At 36.1% G+C, this 23,548-nt stretch overlaps 2 protein-coding genes and 1 non-coding gene across 4 annotated transcripts; 1 reads left to right on the top strand and 2 right to left on the bottom strand.

The window, feature by feature from the left end:
- Positions 1-1,713: 1,713 nt before the first annotated feature.
- On the top strand, positions 1,714-1,785 carry Trnaq-uug. Its single transcript has one exon. It is a non-coding gene; the product is annotated as a tRNA-Gln (tRNA).
- A 10,454-nt stretch (positions 1,786-12,239) lies between these two features.
- LOC108557883 lies at positions 12,240-12,855 on the bottom strand. Its single transcript, XM_017914588.1, has 2 exons — positions 12,555-12,855; positions 12,240-12,499 (listed from the first exon to the last, which is right to left on the bottom strand). Exons 1-2 carry the CDS (start codon positions 12,853-12,855, stop codon positions 12,240-12,242), a joined length of 561 nt encoding a protein of 186 aa, XP_017770077.1.
- A 1,979-nt stretch (positions 12,856-14,834) lies between these two features.
- LOC108557887 (fizzy-related protein homolog) lies at positions 14,835-23,530 on the bottom strand. 2 transcript variants are annotated; one of them, XM_017914594.1, is made up of 4 exons: positions 18,993-19,076; positions 15,626-16,124; positions 15,276-15,566; positions 14,835-15,203 (listed from the first exon to the last, which is right to left on the bottom strand). In XM_017914594.1, the coding sequence occupies exons 1-4, from the start codon at positions 19,023-19,025 to the stop codon at positions 14,917-14,919; spliced, it is 1,110 nt and encodes a 369-aa protein (XP_017770083.1). In that variant the 5' UTR covers positions 19,026-19,076; the 3' UTR covers positions 14,835-14,916. The 2 variants fall into 2 exon arrangements, with proteins under 2 accessions (XP_017770083.1, XP_017770082.1); XM_017914593.1 differs by lacking the exon at positions 18,993-19,076 and adding an exon at positions 22,820-23,530 and having other exon boundaries at positions 14,836-15,203.
- Between the last annotated feature and the right edge of the window lie 18 nt (positions 23,531-23,548).

Genomic DNA, 23,548 nt, shown 5'->3' with positions numbered 1-23,548 from the left:
AAGTATTCATATATTACTGTGGTTTTATCCGTATGGCTGTTATTTGCGTCCGCCACTGCTTGAGACGATTAATTTCCGTTTCTAGTGAATCCGTGGAAATAAGGAAAAATAATTCCGTTTTCTGTTTTGCCGTGGAATATATATATATTGTTTGTTTGTTTACTTGCGAGGAGAGGCAGGTTTCTTCTTCTGCTGCTGCTGTAGTCGTTGATCCACAAACCTACATAGGTTTCAAAAGAAGCGCGTGTCTTAGGGATTTCCAATTTCGATGTGTCTTCGTCGACTGCGGGACGATCGAATCGAAACGCATTTTTTGAAGGTCGTCCAATAATATTTTTAATGGCGCTTAAATTAATTCATAAGAAAAGAAAGAAGAAGCGATTACTTTTTTTTATTTAATTTTCATCAGGGTTTCAACGAAAATCGGTTCAATTGTGAAAGCGAACCATCTCTAATGTTTCTGTACGCAGCATGTTCACTACATTAACTAGAAAGTAATGTCAAGAATTGAATTTAAAAAAAATCAGAAAAAAAAATAATTGATTATTTATTTAATAACAAAATTAATTTGTTTCGTTTGTTTGGTTAAAAAAATCTCGGATAAAGTATGGTTTGATTCATCCTCGAGAATGTCGTGACGCGCAAACATTAACTTTTGCATTTTCAACTCTAATTACAGTTTTAATCTCTTTTACTGTTGCAAAACATTATTAACATTTATTTTCTCAAGCAGAAAATAATTGCTGGCTTCCTGGATTCAACGGATGTTTAAACATTAACGTCAAAAATGACACAATTCAAAATATTCGTAATTCCTCAGCTCGTTGACATAAGTCATTTAATCATTAGTTATTGTTGCTATGGTAATAGTTTTGTTTAAGTAATCCGGAAGTGTCAGATTCTATTCGTTTGCATTAAACTTAGATTCAAAATAATGACTTTCATTGAAATTTCACTAGCTGACATATTTAATTATCATTATTATTAAGTTGAGGTGAGTTTGATTGAATATTTAGAAATCATTATTAATAAATTTAATGCGTTAATATTAACGGTCCACATGAAGATGCGGATATTTTATTGTTTAAATATTCTCAGATCGCTGATCCCATCGCAGAGAGGGCTTCGGAAAGAGGAAGGAAGAGTCGTCGGAAGAGGAGCACCGTGTATATAAGTACGATAACTGACCTAATTGTTCAGTTTCATGTGCTATCCGTGTTGGTAAACAGCGAGAAAGGAATTTCCTCCGAGAGTCCGCACAAACATACCTGGTCCGACGACCTCCAAATAAAATACGCATCTTCTTCCATCGAATTTTGTTTATTTTGAAACTTGCACAGAAGGAAGAATAATTTAAGAGAAGAAAAAAAACAGCGAAAGAAAGTTTATACAATGAAGGTAAACAAGATTTTTTTAATTATTTTATTTATTGATTTACTAATTCTAAAAAAATAATGTAATTCTTTTCAATTGTTTAAACAATTGAAGCACCTAAATCAAACTGTCATTCAATTATAAAATAATATTTAATTAATTATCAAGAGAAAGAAAAGTAATATTATTTTTATAACATTAGATTATAAAAATAATGTTACCCAGTTTAATCTAAGTATAATCTCTGATATAAGCTATTTTTATGATGGAAATAATTAAAAATAGATTGTGCAACTCATTTTCTATTTATATAAATCTATATGCGTTTAAATATATATAGGTTCCATGGTGTAATGGTTAGCACTCTGGACTTTGAATCCAGCGATCCGAGTTCAAATCTCGGTGGAACCTCAATTCCTTTTATTCTTATTTACTAAAAACATCCATTTTATGTTATTAATAAAAAAAAATAGTTTAAATTAAATTTCTTTTATTATTTATAAAGTTGATTTAATAATTAATAATTTGTAATGAGAAGAACTATTAAATTGTAATTAATAATATACCGTACGCAACAAGTTAAACCTTTCATTCGAGTTTAAGAGATGAACCAAGTTCTGACCTGAACTCTTCTCTTTTTCTTACCGGCTAACTGTAAACTATGCAAATTGGAATTCATCTCAATTACGTTCGAAACGACTTCCTGCAAAACTCTGTAATTTCCGCAAGCATCTAACGGACCGAAGGAAAGAAAAGATTCGTTCTTTTATTTTATTTATTTGTTTAATATATTACAAACTCGACGATAAATCAGGCGAATCGGATTCCGAACAGAAGGAGCACAGAAAACGAGTCTCAAGATTGGAATGTCGTTTTTGTTCATCACAACCTACAACTCTTCAGCTACCAAGTGGTAACATAGAAACTCCGCCGCGATCACCAAATACGAATGACCTGAAAAACATAAATATACTATAACAAATTGTCTCGTTTTGCTATAAATAAAAAAGATGCTTCGTTACCGGAAGGAAATGGAAGGGAAAACCGGGTCAAGTTTTCTAAATCGCGCAGCGAAGATGAATTATTTATAAATTAAGTGTGGTTTGTGTGTGAGAGGGAGAGAGATTTGGAAAGTGGAAACTTTCGACTTGTTAACACGAATTTTCCTCATCGCGAGTTTTTGCTTTTCTTCTCCTCAGGTGTCGGCAATCCTGTTCTTCGTCTCGCTCTGGCTGATCCACGTGAGAACTTCCAATGGAGAGTACAGGTTCAGGAGATTGCCTCCGAGGCAACCGAACGCTCAGTTCGCGAAGAAGTGGAGTAACATAAACCAGAGGCAGTCGCAACAGGAGATCAGAGGTCGTCCACAGAGGATGCCACCGCAGATGCTGCATCCAATGAATCCGCACTTCAAGAAGCCTCTAGGTCCGCATCCTCCTCCTCCACCACCGCCAAGGCAGATTCCCGCAAAGATCTTGCCAGTCCGTTTAACACAGATCAAGTTAAACGCACCGGAACCTGCAATCAGGAATCCGAATTATAGGGAGAAGGCATTCCTCTCGTCGCCCACAATCAAAGCTCCCGACTACGATTTTCAATTGCAGACGAATCAAATCCCGAACCACTCGAACCTTATCAAGCAGGTCGACGAGAAAGGACCTATTCACACTATCCCAGCACCGAATTTGAGTCTCGCCGATAAACCTGCGCACATCGAAGAAGTCAAACCGAAAGTAGAGAAAACCTACCAAGCCGAAGTGCAGAAACCCTATCAGCTGGAAATCCAAAAAACATACCAGTTAGAAATGCAGAAACCGTACCAATTGGAAATTCAGAAACCCTACCAATTGGAAGTTCAAAAACCCTACCAATTGGAAGCGCAAAAACCTTATCAACTGGAAGCGCAGAAACCTTATCAATTGGATGTTCAGAAACCTTATCAAGTGGAAATCCAGAAGGCCCAACAGTACCAAGTCACCGAAGCACCAGAGCCTCCGAAAAAGATCTATAGGCAAGAGCTGTACCATCAAGAAAAGCAGAAGCAGGAAACGGACGTCCAGCAGGAACAAGATCTCTACAAAGTGCTGCAAACGCTTCCCCAGCAGCAGCAGCAGATCATCGAAGGCTACCAAATAATCCCCCAATCGCAGCTCGTGCAACAAGGTTACATCCAACAGTACTATCCACAAGATCCCTCTTTCATTACCGGCATTCCCCAGAAAGAATTTCACCCAGAATACTTGAGCTTTAACTACGAGGAGCCGACGAGCAAACCCACCGAAGAGGTGATCCGGTTTCCAGTGGAGTATTTCGAAAATCGCGAGGTCCAGGATACCAACAACGTTGAACCGGAATCAGCAAAGGTGCCGCAAGTCAACGAGGAATTGGTTGCAGGAAGTTATTACTCATCGTTGCCTAATAAGCAAGCAGCCGATGCTCTGGCCTCTCTTCAAGCTGCAGGAAAGCAGAACACCAAGAACGAACACAACAAGATGACTATTTACGTGCCCGATGATTTCGGCGATGACAAAAGCTACGAGGACGCAGAATCCGATTCAGAGATCGAAACGTTCGGAAGCCGGATCAAACCAAAGATATATTAAACCTTGTGTAACAAACATTATTATTTAAACTGTATTTATTCCTTATTATCGCTGTAATAATCATCTATTTATACTACATCTCATTTTGTTAATAAAACTTAAAAATCAACATTTATTTCTTTTATACTTGTCCACAAAAGTAATAAAATTTTTAAAAACTTATTATAAACACATTGGATGAGGTTTATTTTAAAATCTCTATGTAAATTCTTTAAAAAATTATATTTTGGCATGCGTTTGCTAATTTTGGCCAATTAATAAGAAAGTTATTAAGCTTTAACTTATTGCTGGTTTTCGCGAATCGCAATGCAAGTCAGAACTTTTCAAAATGTATATGCTAGATTTTTGTAGCACACCCATTCGAAATGTGGTAGTTTCCTGTTTATATTCTATTATGTAATTATCATAAACTTAAATTAAATTAAACGTGAGAAAAGTGTACTTTCAACTTTGACACATTTGATAACTCGTAACTGTCGAATGGCATAAGGCACGAATCTGACAATGGGTTCATTGGATAGGTCATACTTTTGTCATTTAAATTGCATATTTGATAAACTAATTAACGGAAGTAACTCTCAATTAATTCAAAAAACGTGAAGGTATTACAACAAATTGGAAAAATCTCTCTTTAAATTGTTATTTGCGTTTTTATTTGATAATCTGATTTATAGGAACAAGAAATGATTCTTTCTCTTTCGTTTGATATATAATAGATTAAAATTGATCAGTTAATAAGAAAGTTATTAAGATTTAATAAGTATGCGGTTTTCGCGAGTCGAAACGCAAGTCCCTCCCCCTTGAAACTCGAAAATGACATAAAATTTCGATTTGTACCAGGAGAGCATGAGTAGCGAGGAGGTATCTGCGCTCCTAGTAACGGTAGTTCCAATGCAACGGTAGTTCTAACGCAACGGTAGTTCTAATTCTACAGCCACTTACGTTTGTGTGAGTGAACGAACTGTCATTCTGACAGCTACTGTCAGTGTGACAGCTAGTGTTACAAGTTAAGTTCAAAGGTCTTTACTAGATTCGCTCTTTAATTTGAAATGTTCTGCAAATGTAAACTTGCTTCCTTCTTCTATTTCCTTGTAGGGAAAATATTTCTTTGAACACCACATTTCATTGCGGGCAAGTTTCACTGTAACATGTTCACAGCCATCAATAACAAAAGTTATCTTCAGAAAAGATATATCAGAGGCTATGGCAAATTGAACACATCATTTTTCATACAACAAATTGAATTAGTATCTTCACATAAGTATTTACATTAATTGCTAATAGTCACAAGGTAAATAGACAACTTGTCAACAAACGATTGTTAAATTAATTTATTACTTTAGGTAAAACTGATAGAAGCTACAATAGTTGATTGTTGATTGTGATGTATAGTTGATTTTCTTTTAACTGCAGACACAGGCTAAGAGTTTCCTCTCGTATGAAAAATCAGCAGCTCATACAGATCAAAGGATGTATAAACATTATCCTTTGAGATTGTCACATGTATCAGGATTTGTAATTACATGGATTTCAATGGGTTATCTAATAAGATTTAAAAAAAAATATAACTCAAAACTATAGAATTTATATATATATTTTATAATTACATAAGTATTAGTTACATAAACATAGTGCACAAGATGTTACTTAAGAATCAATACATATTAGTTTTTACATAACTGAGAAAAAGCTTTTATATTTTAATGAAAACTTGAGAAGAAAAGGATTGATCCTAAAATTTTTTTCCAGTCTCCAAACATTAAAGGAAATTCAACAATCGATTCAAGAGTGCTGTCCTCATAAACAAGGAAGGAATCACCTTTGGTCTGTGTCTAAGGATGAAAAAATAGCTAACAGATTTCTTCCTATTCTCACTGCATTTGGCATTCACACTTGTTATATGTCTCTGAAGATCATGTATTAGTTATCCAGTCACTAAATACCAAGGAGGGAACAATAGATTAATGGGTGCTGCTTGGTCCTGTTGAAAATTAAAAAATGCTAAAGGAATTTAGCTGCACATGTCCACACGCTAGCAAAGTGCTCCTCCTAAAACAATAACAAGTTTAACATAACTGAAGTCTCTGTTTTATCTTTTCCAAAGAAAAAGAAACTTTGATAGTTGATATATGTAAACATATTGAACTCAAACATTTATTCAAAGTGTAAAAGTTCGCCATAATAACCCATAGAAGAAGCATTGGAGAACGTTCTTCATAAAATTTGCAGAATAATGAGCAAATCCTATAAAAACCTTCGAAATTTACTTCTGCAGTATTTTGACCATCATAGCAGTTTATTCACGCAAATTGATTCAAATTATTTTAAATATTCCGGCAGATGGCTCTGCTTGCCATAATTAAAATGCATATAACTCGAAAATTAATGATCATTTAACTTATTAGATTAAATTAGTAACATTATATTCGTTTAATTGTTCTTCTAATAAGTTTTTTTATATAAATAAATACGTTTTTAAGGAAGTGGATTTTGTACAGCGCCAAAACGCCTGAACTACAACCTTTGTCATATTGCTAACAGATGGCGCTAGCTACCACAAAATTTTGCGTCTAAAGTGCATGCAACCAATCGTACATATAACTTTGGTGAACAAGTAGGAAATACCATATTAGATAATGGTCTGTAGTTTTGTAAACAGCAGCTCCCAGAAGAATATTGGACATGGACATTGATCTTGAATATACACAGATTAAAAGGAGCTTGAATATAGGTTTGTAGCTGCAATGGTGTCTTCATAATTACTTAACAAACTTTGGCATTTTACAAATTAGAGAAGCGGAACCACCAGCCAACGTTTGTTAATTATGAAGAAACCCTGCAAACTACAATCATATATTTACAATTATTTTAATCTATATATATTCAAGATTATTATTCATGGTCTATATTCTTCAGGGAACTGATTTTTACGAAAATACATGTCATTTTCGAAGAAGTTATTTTTCCATCTGTTGTTCGCCAAATACCAAAGTTTGTTATTTAATTATGAGGAACCCATTGTAGCTACAAACATATATTTACATTTATTTTTTACTCTGTATATTCAAGATTAATATTCATGTTCAAATTTCTATTGGGAGCTGGTGGTTGAGAAAATATAGGCTATTTTAAAAGACATTATTTTACCATTTCTCATTTGTCAAATAGCAAAGTTTGTGAATGAATTATAAGGAACCCATTGTAGCTATAAATCTATATTAGCGGTCATTTTAATCTCTGCATATTCAAGATATATAGTCATGTATAAAATTCTTCTGGGAGCTTGTGTATACGAAAATACAGGTCATTTACGAAAACGTTATTTTCCCATCTATCATTAGTGAAACGCCAAAGTTTGTTAACTAATTATGAAGACGCTATTGCAGCTACAAACCTATATTTACACTCATTTTGATCTGTATATATTCAAGATCAACATGCATGTCTAACATTCTTCTGGGAGCCGGTTTTTAAGAAAATACATGCCATTTTGTATGACGCTATTTTCCAACTTGTTTACCAATGTTTAAAGTATGTTTGGTTGCCAGCACTTTAGGCGTAAAATGAATATTTCGTTTTTTGTGGTAACTAGCGCCATCTGTTAGCAATATGGCAAAGGTTGTAGTTCAGGCGTTTTGGCGCTGTACAAAATCCACTTCCTTAAAAACGTACTTATTTATATACAAAAATATATTAAAAGAACAATTAAACGAATATAATATTATTACTTCAATTTAATAAGCTATACGCTAATTAATTTTCGAGTTATATGGTTTTAAATTAAGACAGGCAGAGCCATCTGTCGGAATTTGAAGGAACTATAATTTGAATTAAGTTGCGTAGATGTGATTACTGCACTAGTAAATTTCGAATACTTTTATTAGATTTGGTCATTATTCTGCAATGTACATAATGCAAACTTAATGAAGAACACAGAACTCGTTTGTTTCCTTCTTCTATGCGGTTGTATAGCAAACTTTTGCACTTTGAATAAATGTTTGAGTTCAGTATGTTAACATCCATCAATCATCAAAGATTGTTTCTCTACAGAAAAGATAGATTGAGAGATTGCAACTATGTTAAAGTTGTTATTGTTTTAGGAGGAGCACTCCTGCTTGAGATATGGTTAAATTTTTTTAGAAATTTTTAATTGCAAAAATTTGCATATAAATCTATAACATTTCTGAATGCCTGATGCAAATCCAATTAATTTATATAGTTACCTGCAAACTAAATGAAGAACTTACCTTTTGATTGACTCCACTGTTAGTTTTCTACTATCATCCATTAGTCATCCAACAAACTTTAAAAAATATTTAAAGTTGGATATTTGGGGAATAAAACGTATATTAAATTATTGCTATCCACAGCTGTAATTCGAATTCAAATATGAAGCAATGTCTGAGTGATTTTCTCAGAAACTATAATAAATAGTATGGATCCAAAAGATTCAAAGAACATGATAAGTTAAAAGATAATTATAAAATTAAAAATAAGCGAAATGAAATTTTGCATCTAAATATTTTATTGTTTCTTTGTTAATTTTTGAGATAATATGAAAAATTCATAATATGAAAATGATTATGATTGTAACCTTAAGTGATTTTACATTTGAGGAATTGCGTTACCGTAGTATTGAATATAAACAAAGAAAAAAAATACTATATTGATTGATTTTGACGTTGTACGAATTTTTAAATAGTTTGAAGATAGAACAGGACAAACCAACTATGCAGGGAGTTTCAATAAAAAGCAATAGCAAAACAGTGACACCATCAGAGGTGCAAAGACTATCCCAAACAAAGTATCCTAAGAAACTGCCACCGATTGTGAGAAATGTGACCAACGCGGAAGATATAGAAGCAATAAGATCACTTCCATCCGATTGGGGTGAAACTGATAGTTTTGTTTAAGACGAAAATTCATATTTCTTCCTTTTTTCAGAACCGAACGTAGAGCCTTCAGCTGTCTTGGAGAATGTTGCCAGCAGAAGAAAATTGGAGCACGAAAAATGCGTGGAACTGTTGCGAGAGGAGATGAAGATCGTGAATGGTGAAGTTGAGGAGCAAATTCGGAATAAAGCGGAGGCCTTTAAGAAATGTCTGAAGGATATCGAGATTGAAATTGAAGAAAGTTTAGCAAGGATTGAACCAGCGAGGAAACTGTTGGATAAATACAATCCAATCGAAGTAGTAACAAACAAATTAATTTCATTTTATTGATTAATGTATTTTATTGTCGTTCGTAGAAGATATTTATACCTAGAGAAGTATTTTTTTACGTTTTCGCGGATATTTCGAGCAATTGCAATCAAGGAAAACGTAAAATCGAGGAATACAATGCGTTTTTATTGGACCTAGAGAAAGGAAGATCGTCGAAATTTAAGAGTATTTTGCGGAAAGCCTACGAGAGGATGCACGACATTTCCCATATGCTTCCTTACCACATCCAAGAGTTCTTCGAGTACGAAATAATGGTAAGCTTTTGTAGAAGTATAAATAGATCGTAATATAATTCTCAACTCGTTGCAGAACATCAATCAAATAACATTGAGTAATTACCGTTGCTACGAGGATCTGAAACTGCAGTTACTATTGAAACTGGAAAACGATCAGAAGCTGTGGTTTTCCGAGCTGGAAGAATGCAAAAGGATTTACGTGGAGCACAGAAGAAAACTTATAATGTAAAAGTCTTCAAACATTAAACAAATTTCATTGTGTATTCTGGAGTATTTTTAGTGGTCATCTAACATCGTTGGGATTACCAATAGACGATTTCGATCCTTTTGAAAAGTTTGTTATTGAGATCAGCCAAGATGGAATTTTAGATGAAATGGGTTTAAAGATAACGCCGTGCAGCCTCCGGAAATACGCGTTGGAATTATCCGAAAAGCTCATCGAATATGGTTGTTTTCGTTCTTAATTATATAATTTCTTTACTTTTAGTTTGATTTGCAGATGTCAGCATCCAAAGAAATAAGGAAGGATTGTATATGATGATAGACAAGATTATAAATGGTAATTACGACGAAATACAGCAAATCACGTTTGAAAATATGAAGATACAGCCGAATCTGTTCGTGTCCGAAATCTACGAAGAGTGCTACGATTCGTTCTTCGAAGATCCGAGGGATAAAGTTGTCACAACTTACGCAATCATGATAAGGGTTAGCATGGTTTAGCTTAATCGGTGAAACGCGTTTAATTCTTGCAGGATTTCAGGATAATTACGTTCGCCTGCTTTCTGAAATCCGTGAAGAATTGGACTTGTGCAAGGATATAACGCAGTGCGCTCTGCACACATGGGACAACCATTTCGAGCGGATCTTCGAGGCTAAAACGCTTTCCTTCGTAGACTTCAAGCATCTCCTGAACTCGCATTCCGGATCCGAAGACGTTGAGTGCACTTAAAGAAAAGACAGTTGACATAATATCATTTAATTCAATCGTAGGTGGAGATGATCAAAGTTAACACTTTTATCGATAAATTGAGACAAGCGTCGACGGAGAGGGAATTGAACGAGAACATGATGACCATAAGGAAAGCGTTCAAAGCAATCGAAGCAATGTGATGTTATAAATCTATATTAGCCTCATCAAAATTATTGTTGTGTATTGTTTTTGTATAGAATATTAAATAATCACGACAACGAACTGCAGTTCTTCGAGAAGTTCAGGGATTACGCGGAACGCGAATCACAGATCTTGGAGGTAGAGATGCATCTGTGTTTGAACAAGACTTCCGCCAATTCGGACGTAGATCACACCTTGCAGAGAGGAAGAGCGAGTCAACTCAATATACTTGAAGTGAACATGGACGAGGTGAAATTGCCGTTGATTTTGCGCTACGAAAACGAAGTGAAGAGTCTGCACAATTGGATTTATGGGTATTATTAATACCATCATCTTTAAATATCGCGATATTTAAGTTTAATTAAGTTTGAAGGAAACCATGCTGCTGATGATTGACAAATGTAAAGTGCTGATGCTCGAGAACGCCGATAAATGGATCAAAGTGCAGACTCAAACATTGACGAGGAAAGTTCGCGTTAAAATTGACAATTTGGTGATTCAAGCGCAGAGGATTTTCTTCAACGTCTACAAGGTTCGCTTGGCGGAGCTTCGTTTTCACAGGGAAATATACCAGGCTCACAAATTAGTAATCATTAATAATCATTTCGTTTCATCATCATTTTGATCAATTTCAATACGCAGGGTGTTGTTAAAGAAGCGAATTCTCTTCAGAGAGAGTTTCAGAAGCGGATACCGAAACTCGAATGTTTACTGGAGAGCTGCAAACGATCTTTTTCGGAGATAGAATTGCGGATGGAGCAAACCAAAACATCAGGTCAAGTCGCCGGGCTTATCCTTCAGACGAGGATCGTGAAAGCCATGAAAACGGAGCGCATTAAACAGTTGAAGGACGACTATTTGAGCGGAGCGAATCCGATTGTCAATTCGATCAAATGCGCGACTTTTGAATACTTAAATCATTTAATGTAAGTTGATGAGAATTGCGAGAAATTAGATTTTCTAATCGTTTTCGTTTCAGGTTATTCGTGGACGGTGGAAATTACAGTGCGGGCGAATTAAAATTGCTGAAATCCGAGCTTTCGAGGATCGCGAAGACATTAGAGAAGGACGTCTCTAAAGTTTTGATCACCATGGATACGGAAATTACGAAGAGCTGCGGCAGTGTGGAAGAGGAATCAACGAAACTTACTACCAGGTATTCTTTTTTTGAGTATTTGTAAGATGTTTGTGAAATTCAAAAATTTGATGATTTCAGTTTGATTAAATTGGAGGCAGAATTTAAGTTTTCCGAAGATGCCTTGCAGGAGATTAAAGATGTACAAAGTGCTATTAGAGCAACAACCAACGATCTGCTGCGAAACTGCAAGTTGATCGAGAAATATTACGAGCAGCTGCAGATTCAAGCGAAGCGACATTTAGGTGATTTGAACTATTTGGAAGAGTTCGCTATGAACGCCGAGTACACGGAGAACGCCTTCAGGAGGACCAGATGTCTTCTCGTTCAAGTGAAGCCGTTCACATTAAATATGGATTTGTTCATAGAGAATCGATCTGATGGTGGACGGTTTTATTTGATCGAGAATCTGTCGCGTGTCCTCATTGATGCAGATAACATCGTAGGAAAGCTGCTGGGCGATAGACCAACCGACGAGAATATAGATTACATGTCGATGATTATCAAGATCCTGTACGATTCGATGCTGAGACTCAGGACGTTGGCCAAGGTGTGTTAAGTGCAATTGCACACTGTCGGACTTAATTTCGCCGGTTGTATGTAATAATCCGGATCCTGCTCTATGCCAGCTCTTCGCCTGTAAAAGCTTTGCCGGATGATAGCGGATTTTCCAAACTTTGATCCTTGCATCGTCTTGGCGCAAGGCCACATCTTCCAGCCGTACCTAAAGCTTGTGGTCTCCGGGAAATAATATCTATCTTCAGGAAGCACGTGCATCCTTGCGGCCAAATAAGTTACTCGACCCACGTTCGAACCTGAAATCATTCGTAGCGTTTATCAAGTAGCATTTCGATTCAGTTAATTAATTACTGGTGTACAGAAGCGTGCTATGCTCGGGCTTAACCGGTCTCATAATGTGGTATACAGAATGATTGTCCGTGTTCGGTACATCTTCGGTTTTGATCCTCGGATGGCGCTCCGCGTTCGTGTACAAATCCTTCCTAGTCTCTACCAGATTATCCAGCTCCTCCTTGCTCACCAGCTTCACGCCTTCCTTCAATGTAGATGCTATAAATTGGGCTTCGTTCTTGTTGAACCACTTCAACCGCAATCTCTCCTCCTTCTCCACCGAATCCTTCCAGCCTTTGCACGCTGCCGTAGTCAGATTCATCTTGTCTGCACGAGAATTTGAACGCTTTGCAACTTTCAATTTAAATTAATCAGTGTCAATATGACAATGACTTGTTAATTTGAAGGCTCGTTTCTCGGACGGAAGCGATGGCGAAAAATTAAAGGATTTCCTGATCGAATTGGCCGCAAAATACCTGTACTATCAATTGCAATGCGAAGAAGTTTGGCTAGAAGTATCTTTAGGTATAAACTTACTCTGAAAACCATTAGCAGATAAATTTAATTTTTTTTGTTTTAGATTACCTATTGATGGTGGATAAAGTGAGCGAATTCATCAAGTATTACTACTCTGAAAGCATAATTCGCTTTCTGGAGAACAGCCTGATTGCACTGAAATCAGGATGCAACGGTTTCGCGGACGAAATCAAAATCGATAAGGAGAATGTGGATAGGAATTATTACGCGTTGCACGGTAAATTAAAACCGTTGCACGGACATCCTTCCAACGGGAAGCTTCTGGATGGTCTTCACCTGGAGATGGATGCGTTGGATGCAGACGTTCTCGAGCTGCAGTCGACCAATTTGGAGCATTACAAAAATTTCCAGAGGGGTTTCGAGGAGGATCTGAACAGTTTCGAGGCCGACGTGGCCGTCATCGAGGAGAAGCTGCAGATGGTCGTGGAAAATTTCTGTTTGAGCGTGCAGAACGACAGCGAATATTTGATACAGATTAAGGATCGCATCATATATTTGAAAGAGATCATCAATAATGACGACGTCCTGGATTGCACAGAAACATCGAACATCAGTGCGTATTTTAATTTTCTTTCGTAAATCAACTATTGTCAATTGATTATTTCATTAGTCAGCGAGCTGAATTTTAAGTTAAGTGCCATGAAGAGAGGCCTGAAGATTTCTACACAGAACCTGGATAAATATTCCTCGACTTTGAGCCGCTTAGAGATGCTCAGCCACAGCTCTTTGGTTTCTTGCAACAGTATTGGAATTAATCTTCAGGAAGTAATCAAGGTATCTTAACTTAATCAAATATAAACAATGATATAATATGATCATAATTCATTTTTAGAATTATCAAGACAAACAATTGATGTGCTTGGAGAAGCTTGGCAAGGATTTGGACTTTGAAGGGATTTCAAATAGATGGAGGGAGATGTGGACCAGCGACGTGCAGAAAGTCAAAGATCTGTATACAGTCAAGTACATGGAAAAATCGGAGATGATCAAATGAATTATTAATCAATTAATACATTCTTTATATATATATAATTATCTCTTTTATTATTAGTTTGCAAACCAAAAAAAGAAAAAACCAGAGATTGCTCGAAACATAATCATCATCATAATAATAATATAATTTAGATATCGAAATCATTTTGGGCGCTTCGTTACCATTCTTTCTTTACATAATCATACGTACACATTTTTTTTTTAATTACAGTTTCTCACTCTTTTTCGTTCGTTATATAAATCAAAAACAATAATCAAACTAATTGCAACTCTCATTCTGAGTGGAAAATCGGCTGATCTGTTCTGCCTTCATACTCTCCTTCATCCTCATCCTCATTATTATTTTGCTATAAATAAATTATCCTATAAATTCCTTAAAAATCTAATTTGTACAAAGAGGAAAATGCATCAAAACTTCGTCATCATCATCATCATCGACATGGCATTTCCATCATATATTTTGGTTGTCTTCTACTCTTCTCTTCTCTTCTCACATATCACACGTATCTTATAAAAATAATAATATATTTATATATATTTACATAATGTATGAAAAAAAAGTGAACTAAAAGTTTATAGTAAAAAAATAAATTAAAAAATATATGTATATATATATATATAAATATAATAATGATGCGATACGACGAAAACAATTTATATATATATAATAAAAAAAAGATGAATTGCAACTATGTATGTAAATATACAAGTGTATATATAAAAAGAATCAATATATAATATACAATAAAGTATCTAAATATATATATAGAATATATAATATAGTAGGAAGTAAATTATGTTGATTTCTGCATCCTATAATTACAAGTTAATTAATATTAAGAATATCCACTAATTAGCGAATGCCAGTGTACAGGCTCAAAACTGATCGCGTCTCCTTCTGCGATCGCGCTTTACTGAAGACATTCCAGAAGCGCAACGTCTCATCGCCCGCCCCTGTCACAATAGCTTCTCCGTCCGGGGATAAAGCGAGATAGAGTACTCGGTAGGAATGCCCCGTCAACTTCGCCACTTGAGTCAAACTCGGATACTTCCATACCAATATCTGGTTCTGGGAGTAGCCGTGAGTCGATACGAGCTCCGAACTATGTTTAGACCACGCCAAATTGCACACTTGTGATCCTAAAAGCAGATGATAAAAAGAGTTGGTAAGAAGAAATTGAGTTTTGTTCTAATTGTAAATTAAATATGTACCGGTATCCACGTATTGCATCGGTTGTCCGGTCAGGGTATTCCAAAAACGAATGCACCTATCTGCGGTTCCACCGCCGGAGGCAAGAAGACCGTGGTGATGAGGTGACCACGCAATGGCTTTGACCGCAGCTAGGTGATCGGTATATGTCTGCACGGGTGACAGAGACTGCATGTTCCACACATATAATCTATTGTCGTTGCCACCTGAAGCCAAATATTGGTTATCCGGCGACCATTTCAGTCCGCACACTTCCTGCCTGTGTCCACCCAATCGTCGTTCAATCACAGTCGCTGCAAAAGATACATCAATGTTTTAAACAAATTCAGATCGTGCGAGGATAGAGACTTACGAGGCGTCCGCGTGTCCCTTTGCAAAATAATCCTGTCTCTGCTCCCCGAACTGAGCACGTCCCCGTTCCATGCGAGGGCACCCACCCTTGCCGTGTGCCCTTGCAACTTGTTAACTTGCTTGTTGGCGGCCACATCCCAAACTGTCACGTACCCGTGGTGCGTCCCAACGGCCACCATCTGCCCTCGCTCGCTCCATGCCACCGAGGTAACGGCATTGCTATCTCCAGAGAGGTCGCACAACCTCGTCACCTGGCTAGTGCAGGCTGACCAAAGGTAAACGCAATTTCCCAATCCCACACTAAGTACGTTCTGCACGGACCAATCCACCAAATTCAAATAGAAATCGTCCTGAAGTTCGGGCGCGTCCAGCACCTTAAAAGGAATTCTGGAAATTTTCCTCGTCGCCTTATGAGGTGACCTCAGAAGCCGCTGACTGCTTTGACTCAAAGGGGACAACGAGTACGGATTCGATTGCAGCTTTATTGGTGTCTTCTCGTTCTGTAAAAAAAAACAGGACAACAATCAGAATTGGATTCTCAATTACCACTCATTACGGATTCACAATCACACGCGTCTCCCGCTCCTCGACACGCAGGATTCCACGCAGCGGTGAATCGATAAGTGTCTTGCAAAAAAATTAACGACACTTCCGGGACCCTCTCCAAAAGGAAATCGCGTCACCCGTATCTAATTCGGATTCTAGACGGATAGAATTTTACAGTCGGGGAATTCAATAAATAATAATTCACGCACATTACACCTATTCACCTTCAAACCATGCTATTCATCACCACCCTTCCATCCATCGTTCCCTACATCGAGCATTCAATTTGTACACTTTCTAAAGCTACAATTCTCGCATCAAAATGTCCTCTTCATGCAAATAACATTCTAAAACGTAATAGCGCCGAATACATTTGACTATTTCTATTGAATCAACAACAAACTCAACTTAATCTCTCACAAGTTCAAATAATTACATTTTATATTACTATTATTATTAATATTAATATTCTACAATTAATTCCGAATACTTCATTCAATAAACATTCTAAAATTCTAAATTTTCATATTTCAATATGCGTCTATTTTAAGCTGGTCCTCGTTAATAATAGATGCATTCTACACTTTACGTTTGCAATTAGCACCACGTTTTCTGGCAATGGAATGGTTAGCACAGCTATGATAAAACCATCCTGTTTTTTCTTAAACCATAATGCAAATGCACTTATTACAAGAAAAAAAAATAATATTTCGATATACTATTTTTGGTAGAACGACTGTTTACTTTCGCTGCGACAATCTTTAGATAATTAGTGGATGCAGATGATGTGTCAAGCAAGGGGTTATCTTGATCTCTGCACCGCAGCAAGCACGATTAGTTGAACATCAAATGTAAATAATAAATAACGAATCTCACATATATATATATATATATTTTTTTTGGCAACGTTACATTCTGTGTACGTCGTTTCAATTTGCATGTGATTATTTATGCAAATGAATCCGATTTCGGAGAGACCTTGGAATACGAAAATGGGGTGGTGAAATCAATTTTGCGATACGGTGTTAAGTTTCGATAGTATTTCGCTAAAATACTGCTGCTTTCAGTAATCGTCAATCAATCAGCTGAAGCGATCGTTTCATGTAAACAACAATTAAGTTTATTTACAACAAAAAAAAAAGGTTTTTGTTTAAATTACATAAGTGTAAAATGAATTTGAACACAAGTTAATGTAGTTCACTTATGTCTTCGGTATTTTAAGCGATTCCGGTTGAACAATCAACAATTATGTTTTTGGATCATAATCTTTTTGGAGGAGTTAACATTCAAGTAGCGTGACAAGCGGTCTTTTATGGGTTAAATTTCGAAAAGAACTGGATGTTAATAACGAGGATCTTTGTGCTTATTAACATACGCACTTTACGCACGGGCCAAGTACATTCTCGTTTGAGGAAAAATAAAAAGCAGAAATTTATCTGTTACATTGTTTTTCGCCTTCTTTAATAGCTCGACACGATTCCAGCAATGTTTTTTCCCCGGTTCGCTCGCTCGCTCGTCGGTAATTTAATCCAATTTACAAGCTCTCTCTCATAGGAAACGTTTAATAAATATAATAATATCTCGTACTCTCTTCAGCGTACGCACATGTATGTGTGCACTACTAGAATTCTATTCCTGGTGCAATAACCGTGCGAGGATTTATTTGGATCGAGGTTGAAAAATGTGAAATTTATTCGTCGATAAGGCCTCAGTTACATACATATATATATATACTGTTTATTCCATAATGCCTTATGGTTATTGTTTTTGTTATTTTTTCACATATTCATGCTTTCTTTCGGGGAGGTCTCTCTCTCTTTGTGCATGTGCAGAGGTGAAGCTTCCGGTAATATGCGAACAATCGCACCGCCACAAATAACCATAACTATGTCGCAGTAGTAATAATAATAACAGGGAATGACCGATGGTGATAATGAACACCGTGTTGCACAATACCTATTAGAGATTATTCCAATATTACATAAACAAATATTTAATCGCTACTCTTTTGTAAACACGGCTGCCTCTTGGGTAACAATCGCCATTGGGATTTGTTGAGGCCAGATAAGACGCCTCTCTCGTAATTACATTTTATCTCATCCTTCGCCGTGATGCTCTGCTTGAGATGATGCAGAGCTTCTAGATGCTGACGAATTCAACATATCTAACTAAAAACACTTTTACCAATTGACAAATTATTAGGGTCCGTTCAATTGATTGCTTCAATCAAAATCATAGATCAAATTTAAAGTTCGTTACTCAGAATGCAGCGTTTGATCAATTGATAGACTTTAGATTTCATCAATTAAAGGAAGATATAAATTAATGAAAAAAACTTAATAATAAAAAGCTTTTACATACGAGTCATGGAATTATTTAAATCATCAATAACTGCAATTTTTCCCAAGAAATTTGCAAATAATAGAGGCATTCAATTACACCGAATATCGTTGAACAATGCGCCGTCATTCGTCATCATTGATTAATTCAGTCATTTTGAGGAATGCAAATACCAAAAGTTTTCAGCCTCGTTATTTAGTAAAAATATTAAATTATGTGGGTTGAAATGATTAGAGACCATCGATTATCATTCGAAGAAGGCGGAGGTAGTGTGTTATTTAGCAGGCAGAGCAGAAAGCAGAGAGGAGGAGGAACTGTGCGTGCGTAATTTCACTTTCATCATTCAAATCAGCACATCGTGTGACGGAATATCTCCGTTGGTCAAATCTAATGACTCCAATATGTATTCCGTTTTCATATGTATCATCTATCTACATGTCCAGCAGTCGTTACCGCGCGATGAATATGCAACATGTTTTCACCTTATTAACAGCATTGTTTAGTTTTTCCATCATCACCGTATCCCGTTTGCGGTCGGCCGGACTGAGGCTACAGCGAATGGGAAAAACTGGTTGTTTAGATTTCTCGTTAGTGCCGTGCTGTCCACGGCTTAGAAATCCTCTCTCTCTCTGTCTAAAAAACCTATTTATTTATGGGTGACCTACGAACATCCAGCATTGAATAATTCACACAGCACGTGTGCGTATGCGTAACGCTACCAACGCGACAATTACCATGTTATTTTATGCCAAACATGAGGCACGATGGTCGGGTCTTGATCGTTCGATTATACCGAAAATTTTGTCACCTAGACCAGGATAGATGATGATGATGATGATAATAATCATAATAATTCCCACTAACTTTGCGGCAGGAAAACGCAATTCGGGTTTCTCCCATACTGTCGACGCAACAAAATGCAATGCAATGCAATGCAATTCCTTTACTTGCTGTATTATTAATTTTTCTTTTTCGTTATATAAGTAATGATGATTCGAGCAGAAATCGAACCATCGTATTTTCGCAATTGCATCGTTGCATTTTAATCGATGCACTTGCAACAACACGTATTTTCTAGTATATTTGTTGCGTATGTGTCTAATATACTTTTGTGGTTTTCAAACAGAATTTCCTTAACGTGTGAAACTCAAACATTTTCCGATCCGTCGCGCCTCGTTTTGTAATTTATTAATCTATATGCAAGCCGAGTTATCAGCGGTGACCAACCACCCGAGCTAGCGCACTTTTCGTAAACATTCATTACCCTCAAACTAGGCCACCTCTGATAATGCAATTTCTAATTTAAGTTATTACCATCGCCTGAGCTCATTTCGATTTATCTTCATCTTTATTTTGATTAGCAATTTGTCAGTTAACATTTCTTTAATCTAAATACCAGATACTAAAACTGTAAGCAAATTCAAATCCTGCTTCCAATTAGCAACACATTTGTTCTTATTTTATTTTTTGTATGTCAGTCTGTTCCATATAGTTCTATCCATTAATTCCAAGCTTTATAATATAATGTTTCTTTTATGAACATTTAGATGACTGCTCGTCGTTCGTTAAATTTCAACATTTACGTTAATGGAAGATTTAAATTATTGATGAATTTATCGTGAATTTAAAGAGGAATCAATAAATCAATAGATTTTCTTTCTTCGATGTTAATAGCTTCCACGAGGCAGTCACTTATATGTATCATCCCAAAGGTATTTTGTTCGTATCAAGGCTTTTATTTATGAATCGTGAAAGACAAATGGAAAATCGTTAGAAACGTACATGCTGAAGAACATCGGAGTCGTGCCTTAAACCGGTTAATTATTGCTGAAAATACTATTATGACAGAGTTGCAGTGAATAGGAGAAGGCTTAATGTATTCCCGGAGCGTGCTTTAAAAGGCAATTGAGGATGAAAACAACGAAAATCCGAGTAATTAAACGGCAATTGTGTCTGATTTACGAGGCCATTGAAAATATTTGACCTATTGTTATCCGAGATAATAAGAGCATTAAAAAAACGACTACTGCTACCTAATGGAAGGAACGCCCACGAACAAAAGGGACAATCACTTTCCATTTTCCTTAAACGGTCAACGGCCCTTCGTCGGCAATTGTATACTGATGGATGGTTGAGTTGTTGTTCAAGATATGCCGAAATTTTTTTATGAGGGCACAATCACCGGAAACGAAACGGAAGGACAACAAAATTGAATAACGTAAAAGGTATTTTATCAAAAAGGAAAACAAAAATAATACTTTATCTGCGACAAATGGAAAATAAATTAGTCGCTCCAAAAATAGCATGGGCATATAGCATATAGTAGTAGTAATGGATGGAACGAGAGTTATTAGGAATGCACATGTATTTTAATTAATCAAACAGACGAGCGAACAAACTAAAAATAGGTCCGCCCGATAACAATGTCCCCCGAATCGAAACCAGTTACCAGTTAGGAATAGGAATATATTTATTTTAGGTCAGGGGACACGTGGCCACCCCTTTGCGGGACGCGTGCCACCGTGCAAACAACGAACGTGCAGGGAGAGAGACATCCGCTACAAACACGAAACCGAAAAATCTCTTTCTCTCTGTGAGGGGTCAAAGTGGGCACGATCCCAGAACCAGATACAAAAATAGATCGCATCCATCCAGCAGGCAATAAATATACAACTACTACTACTACTACCAAAAGCGAACCAGAAAACTCGCTACTGAATATTAAATATGACGCTTATTATAGCCGGCTACGAGAAAAGACAGGCGATGCACATGGAAAAAAACCGTTGAAAAAAAGTGAACTGCTGACAAGCTGAGAATCGTCAATTCAATAAATCTCTTTACCAGCACCGACCATCAGTTTAATTATAGTTTCGACAATCCATTATTTTCAACAACTATAATTAAAATCATCATCTCACTGCTAAACACTAAGATTAACTGCAAAAAGCAATTGATCTTTATATGGAAAATGTGTGTATCTGCATATCATTAAGCAAACTCAAGTTGTTTATGCAATTATTATAAAGACTTTTCCAGAAATATTAAAGCTATTAAAATATTTGTATTAATTATTACTTTAACGAACCAATTTAACGTTATACCAAACAATTCGTGGTTGTTTAATGAAGAAATGTTAAACAGTTTTTACTTTTAGGAATATGCATAAGTATAATGTAAACTTGCACATCCAACATAAATTATTGATAACGCGTGCACTTATTATCCAAGTTGTTTCAACTATTTGCTCAATCCTTTTATCGGTTTTAGTTTAAAAAAAAAATATGGAAAAGTCGAATTCCTCGATAGCTAGATTATCTTGTGAAATATTCGAGTGGTTCGAAAACAGATAAAACGCAAAATTGACACCGGATTAGTTTCAAACCAGACAACGTATCGAATAAACCATTAGTACATGTCTCGAATTTTACTCCACTCTTACCTGTCGTAAAATCGAGAATCACGTGAAAATGATGATGAATAATGGGGCATAAATCTCAAATACTTTAGTTTAACCTAAAGAATCCGGGTATATTTACACAATTCGTAATATATCTGCTTGCTATATGAAGTACTAAATGTAGATTCCAATGAATTTTAATTCAAAAGCTTATCATTTGTTTATCACCATGTGCTCAATGATTAGCAATCAATCGAACGTTATTAAGTAAATGTATTCTTAACTGTATATGTAAATAATTTCCAACGGAGTAATTATTTCTGAGAACGAGCACCACCTTTTATTTGTTTCAAATATCAAACCGTTGACGAATGTACAGAGATATAATGTATTCCTGGAGCGTGCGATGGTATTGTACAAACAAAACTAATATAATATGGATATTAGTAGTAGATTAAATTCAATACAAACACAAAAGTTTTTTTTGCAGTTCATGTATATTGTTTATGATTTATAGAGTAGTTTCGTTTATCAGAAGTGTTAATTATATATTTTTTACACAATACATGTGTTTGACAAATTCTGTAATAAGCTGTAATAAGGCTGCCTTTAGAAACAATTGTGAAGAATAGAGAAATTGAATAATTGGTGTTTCCTGCAGTAGTTTTCAAATGTTGAAGAAAATACTGCTATGTAGATTAATAATTATATAGTCCAATTGGACTCTCATTGAGTAGAAAAAATGAAAAGGAGAACCTGTGCATACAATTTCAATAATTACAATATTGCTTGACTAAGCACAATTGTTGGTCTGTACAATATATATTTTTTTTGTTCCCAAGGCCCTCCCAGTAAATAAACATACATTAAAAGTTAAAGGAAAGTAAGTGATAAACAAATGAAACATACCCGTATCCTTGCTGGAGTGCCATATTTGAAAAGGTTCTTCTGATTGGGAGTGAGTGCCTGCCTATCGTCACACTGTGTCTTTATGTCCTCAATATTATCTCCAAGCAGCTCATTCCTCAGCAAGCAATGGTAAGCTGATGTGTCCCTGGGTGAATCATTGTTCTCTCTAGCCTTCTTTCCAGTTGGAGACCCACTCGAGGAGTCCTGTATTGTTGCAAAATTTGTATCCCAACTGTTGTTGGCCCTTGTTGGTATGAATCTGTCAGAGATTCCAGGCTCCCTGAGCATCCTGTTGAACAGGTTCCTGGCCACAGTTGGCTTAGAGATCAGGATCCTCTCATTTATGTCCGTGCTAGTCATACTTCCAAAATGTTTTGAGCTGTTTCTCAACAATTTTCTGTACCTTCTTTTTTCCCCTTGCTGCTCCTCTTACTTCCTGTTGCTAGTTTTTTTCTGTATCTCAATGGAGGAACCCAAACACTGAACGAAAAAAACAACTGAAATGCTTCTCACTTAACGAACATGACGAACTCTTCGTAAATTTCGGCGTTCCCCTGTCCACCCAACGTGCACGTCAATGGTAAAAGAAAAGGTTATAAGGAGTCTATTTAAAAATTTAAAAGCCAACAAACACAACGGTCTCTTCACGTAAAGCAGCAAAAAAAAAGCTACTCTCTCTCCTTCGTATACGTTCGTTGGCGTCTATATAATTGTATACCAACTTCTTGT

The sequence above is a fragment of the Nicrophorus vespilloides genome, unplaced genomic scaffold (genome assembly GCF_001412225.1).
Source record: "Nicrophorus vespilloides isolate i.1.1-1 unplaced genomic scaffold, Nicve_v1.0, whole genome shotgun sequence".
Classification (NCBI taxonomy): Eukaryota; Metazoa; Arthropoda; class Insecta; order Coleoptera; family Silphidae; genus Nicrophorus; species Nicrophorus vespilloides.
Note: the sequence above shows the minus strand (reverse complement) of the source record. Positions and strands in the feature narration are given on the sequence as shown.

Coding starts and splice junctions, on each gene's coding strand:
- LOC108557887 (XM_017914593.1), bottom strand. CDS start 23,179: ATGACTAGCACGGACATAAATGAGAGGATCCTGATCTCTAAGCCAACT. Junction 15,567..15,625: donor AAGGGACACGCGGACGCCTC/GTAAGTCTCTAT, acceptor TATCTTTTGCAG/CGACTGTGATTGAACGACGA. Junction 15,204..15,275: donor GATGCAATACGTGGATACCG/GTACATATTTAA, acceptor ATCTGCTTTTAG/GATCACAAGTGTGCAATTTG.
- LOC108557883 (XM_017914588.1), bottom strand. CDS start 12,855: ATGAATCTGACTACGGCAGCGTGCAAAGGCTGGAAGGATTCGGTGGAG. Junction 12,500..12,554: donor TAGCACGCTTCTGTACACCA/GTAATTAATTAA, acceptor GAATGATTTCAG/GTTCGAACGTGGGTCGAGTA.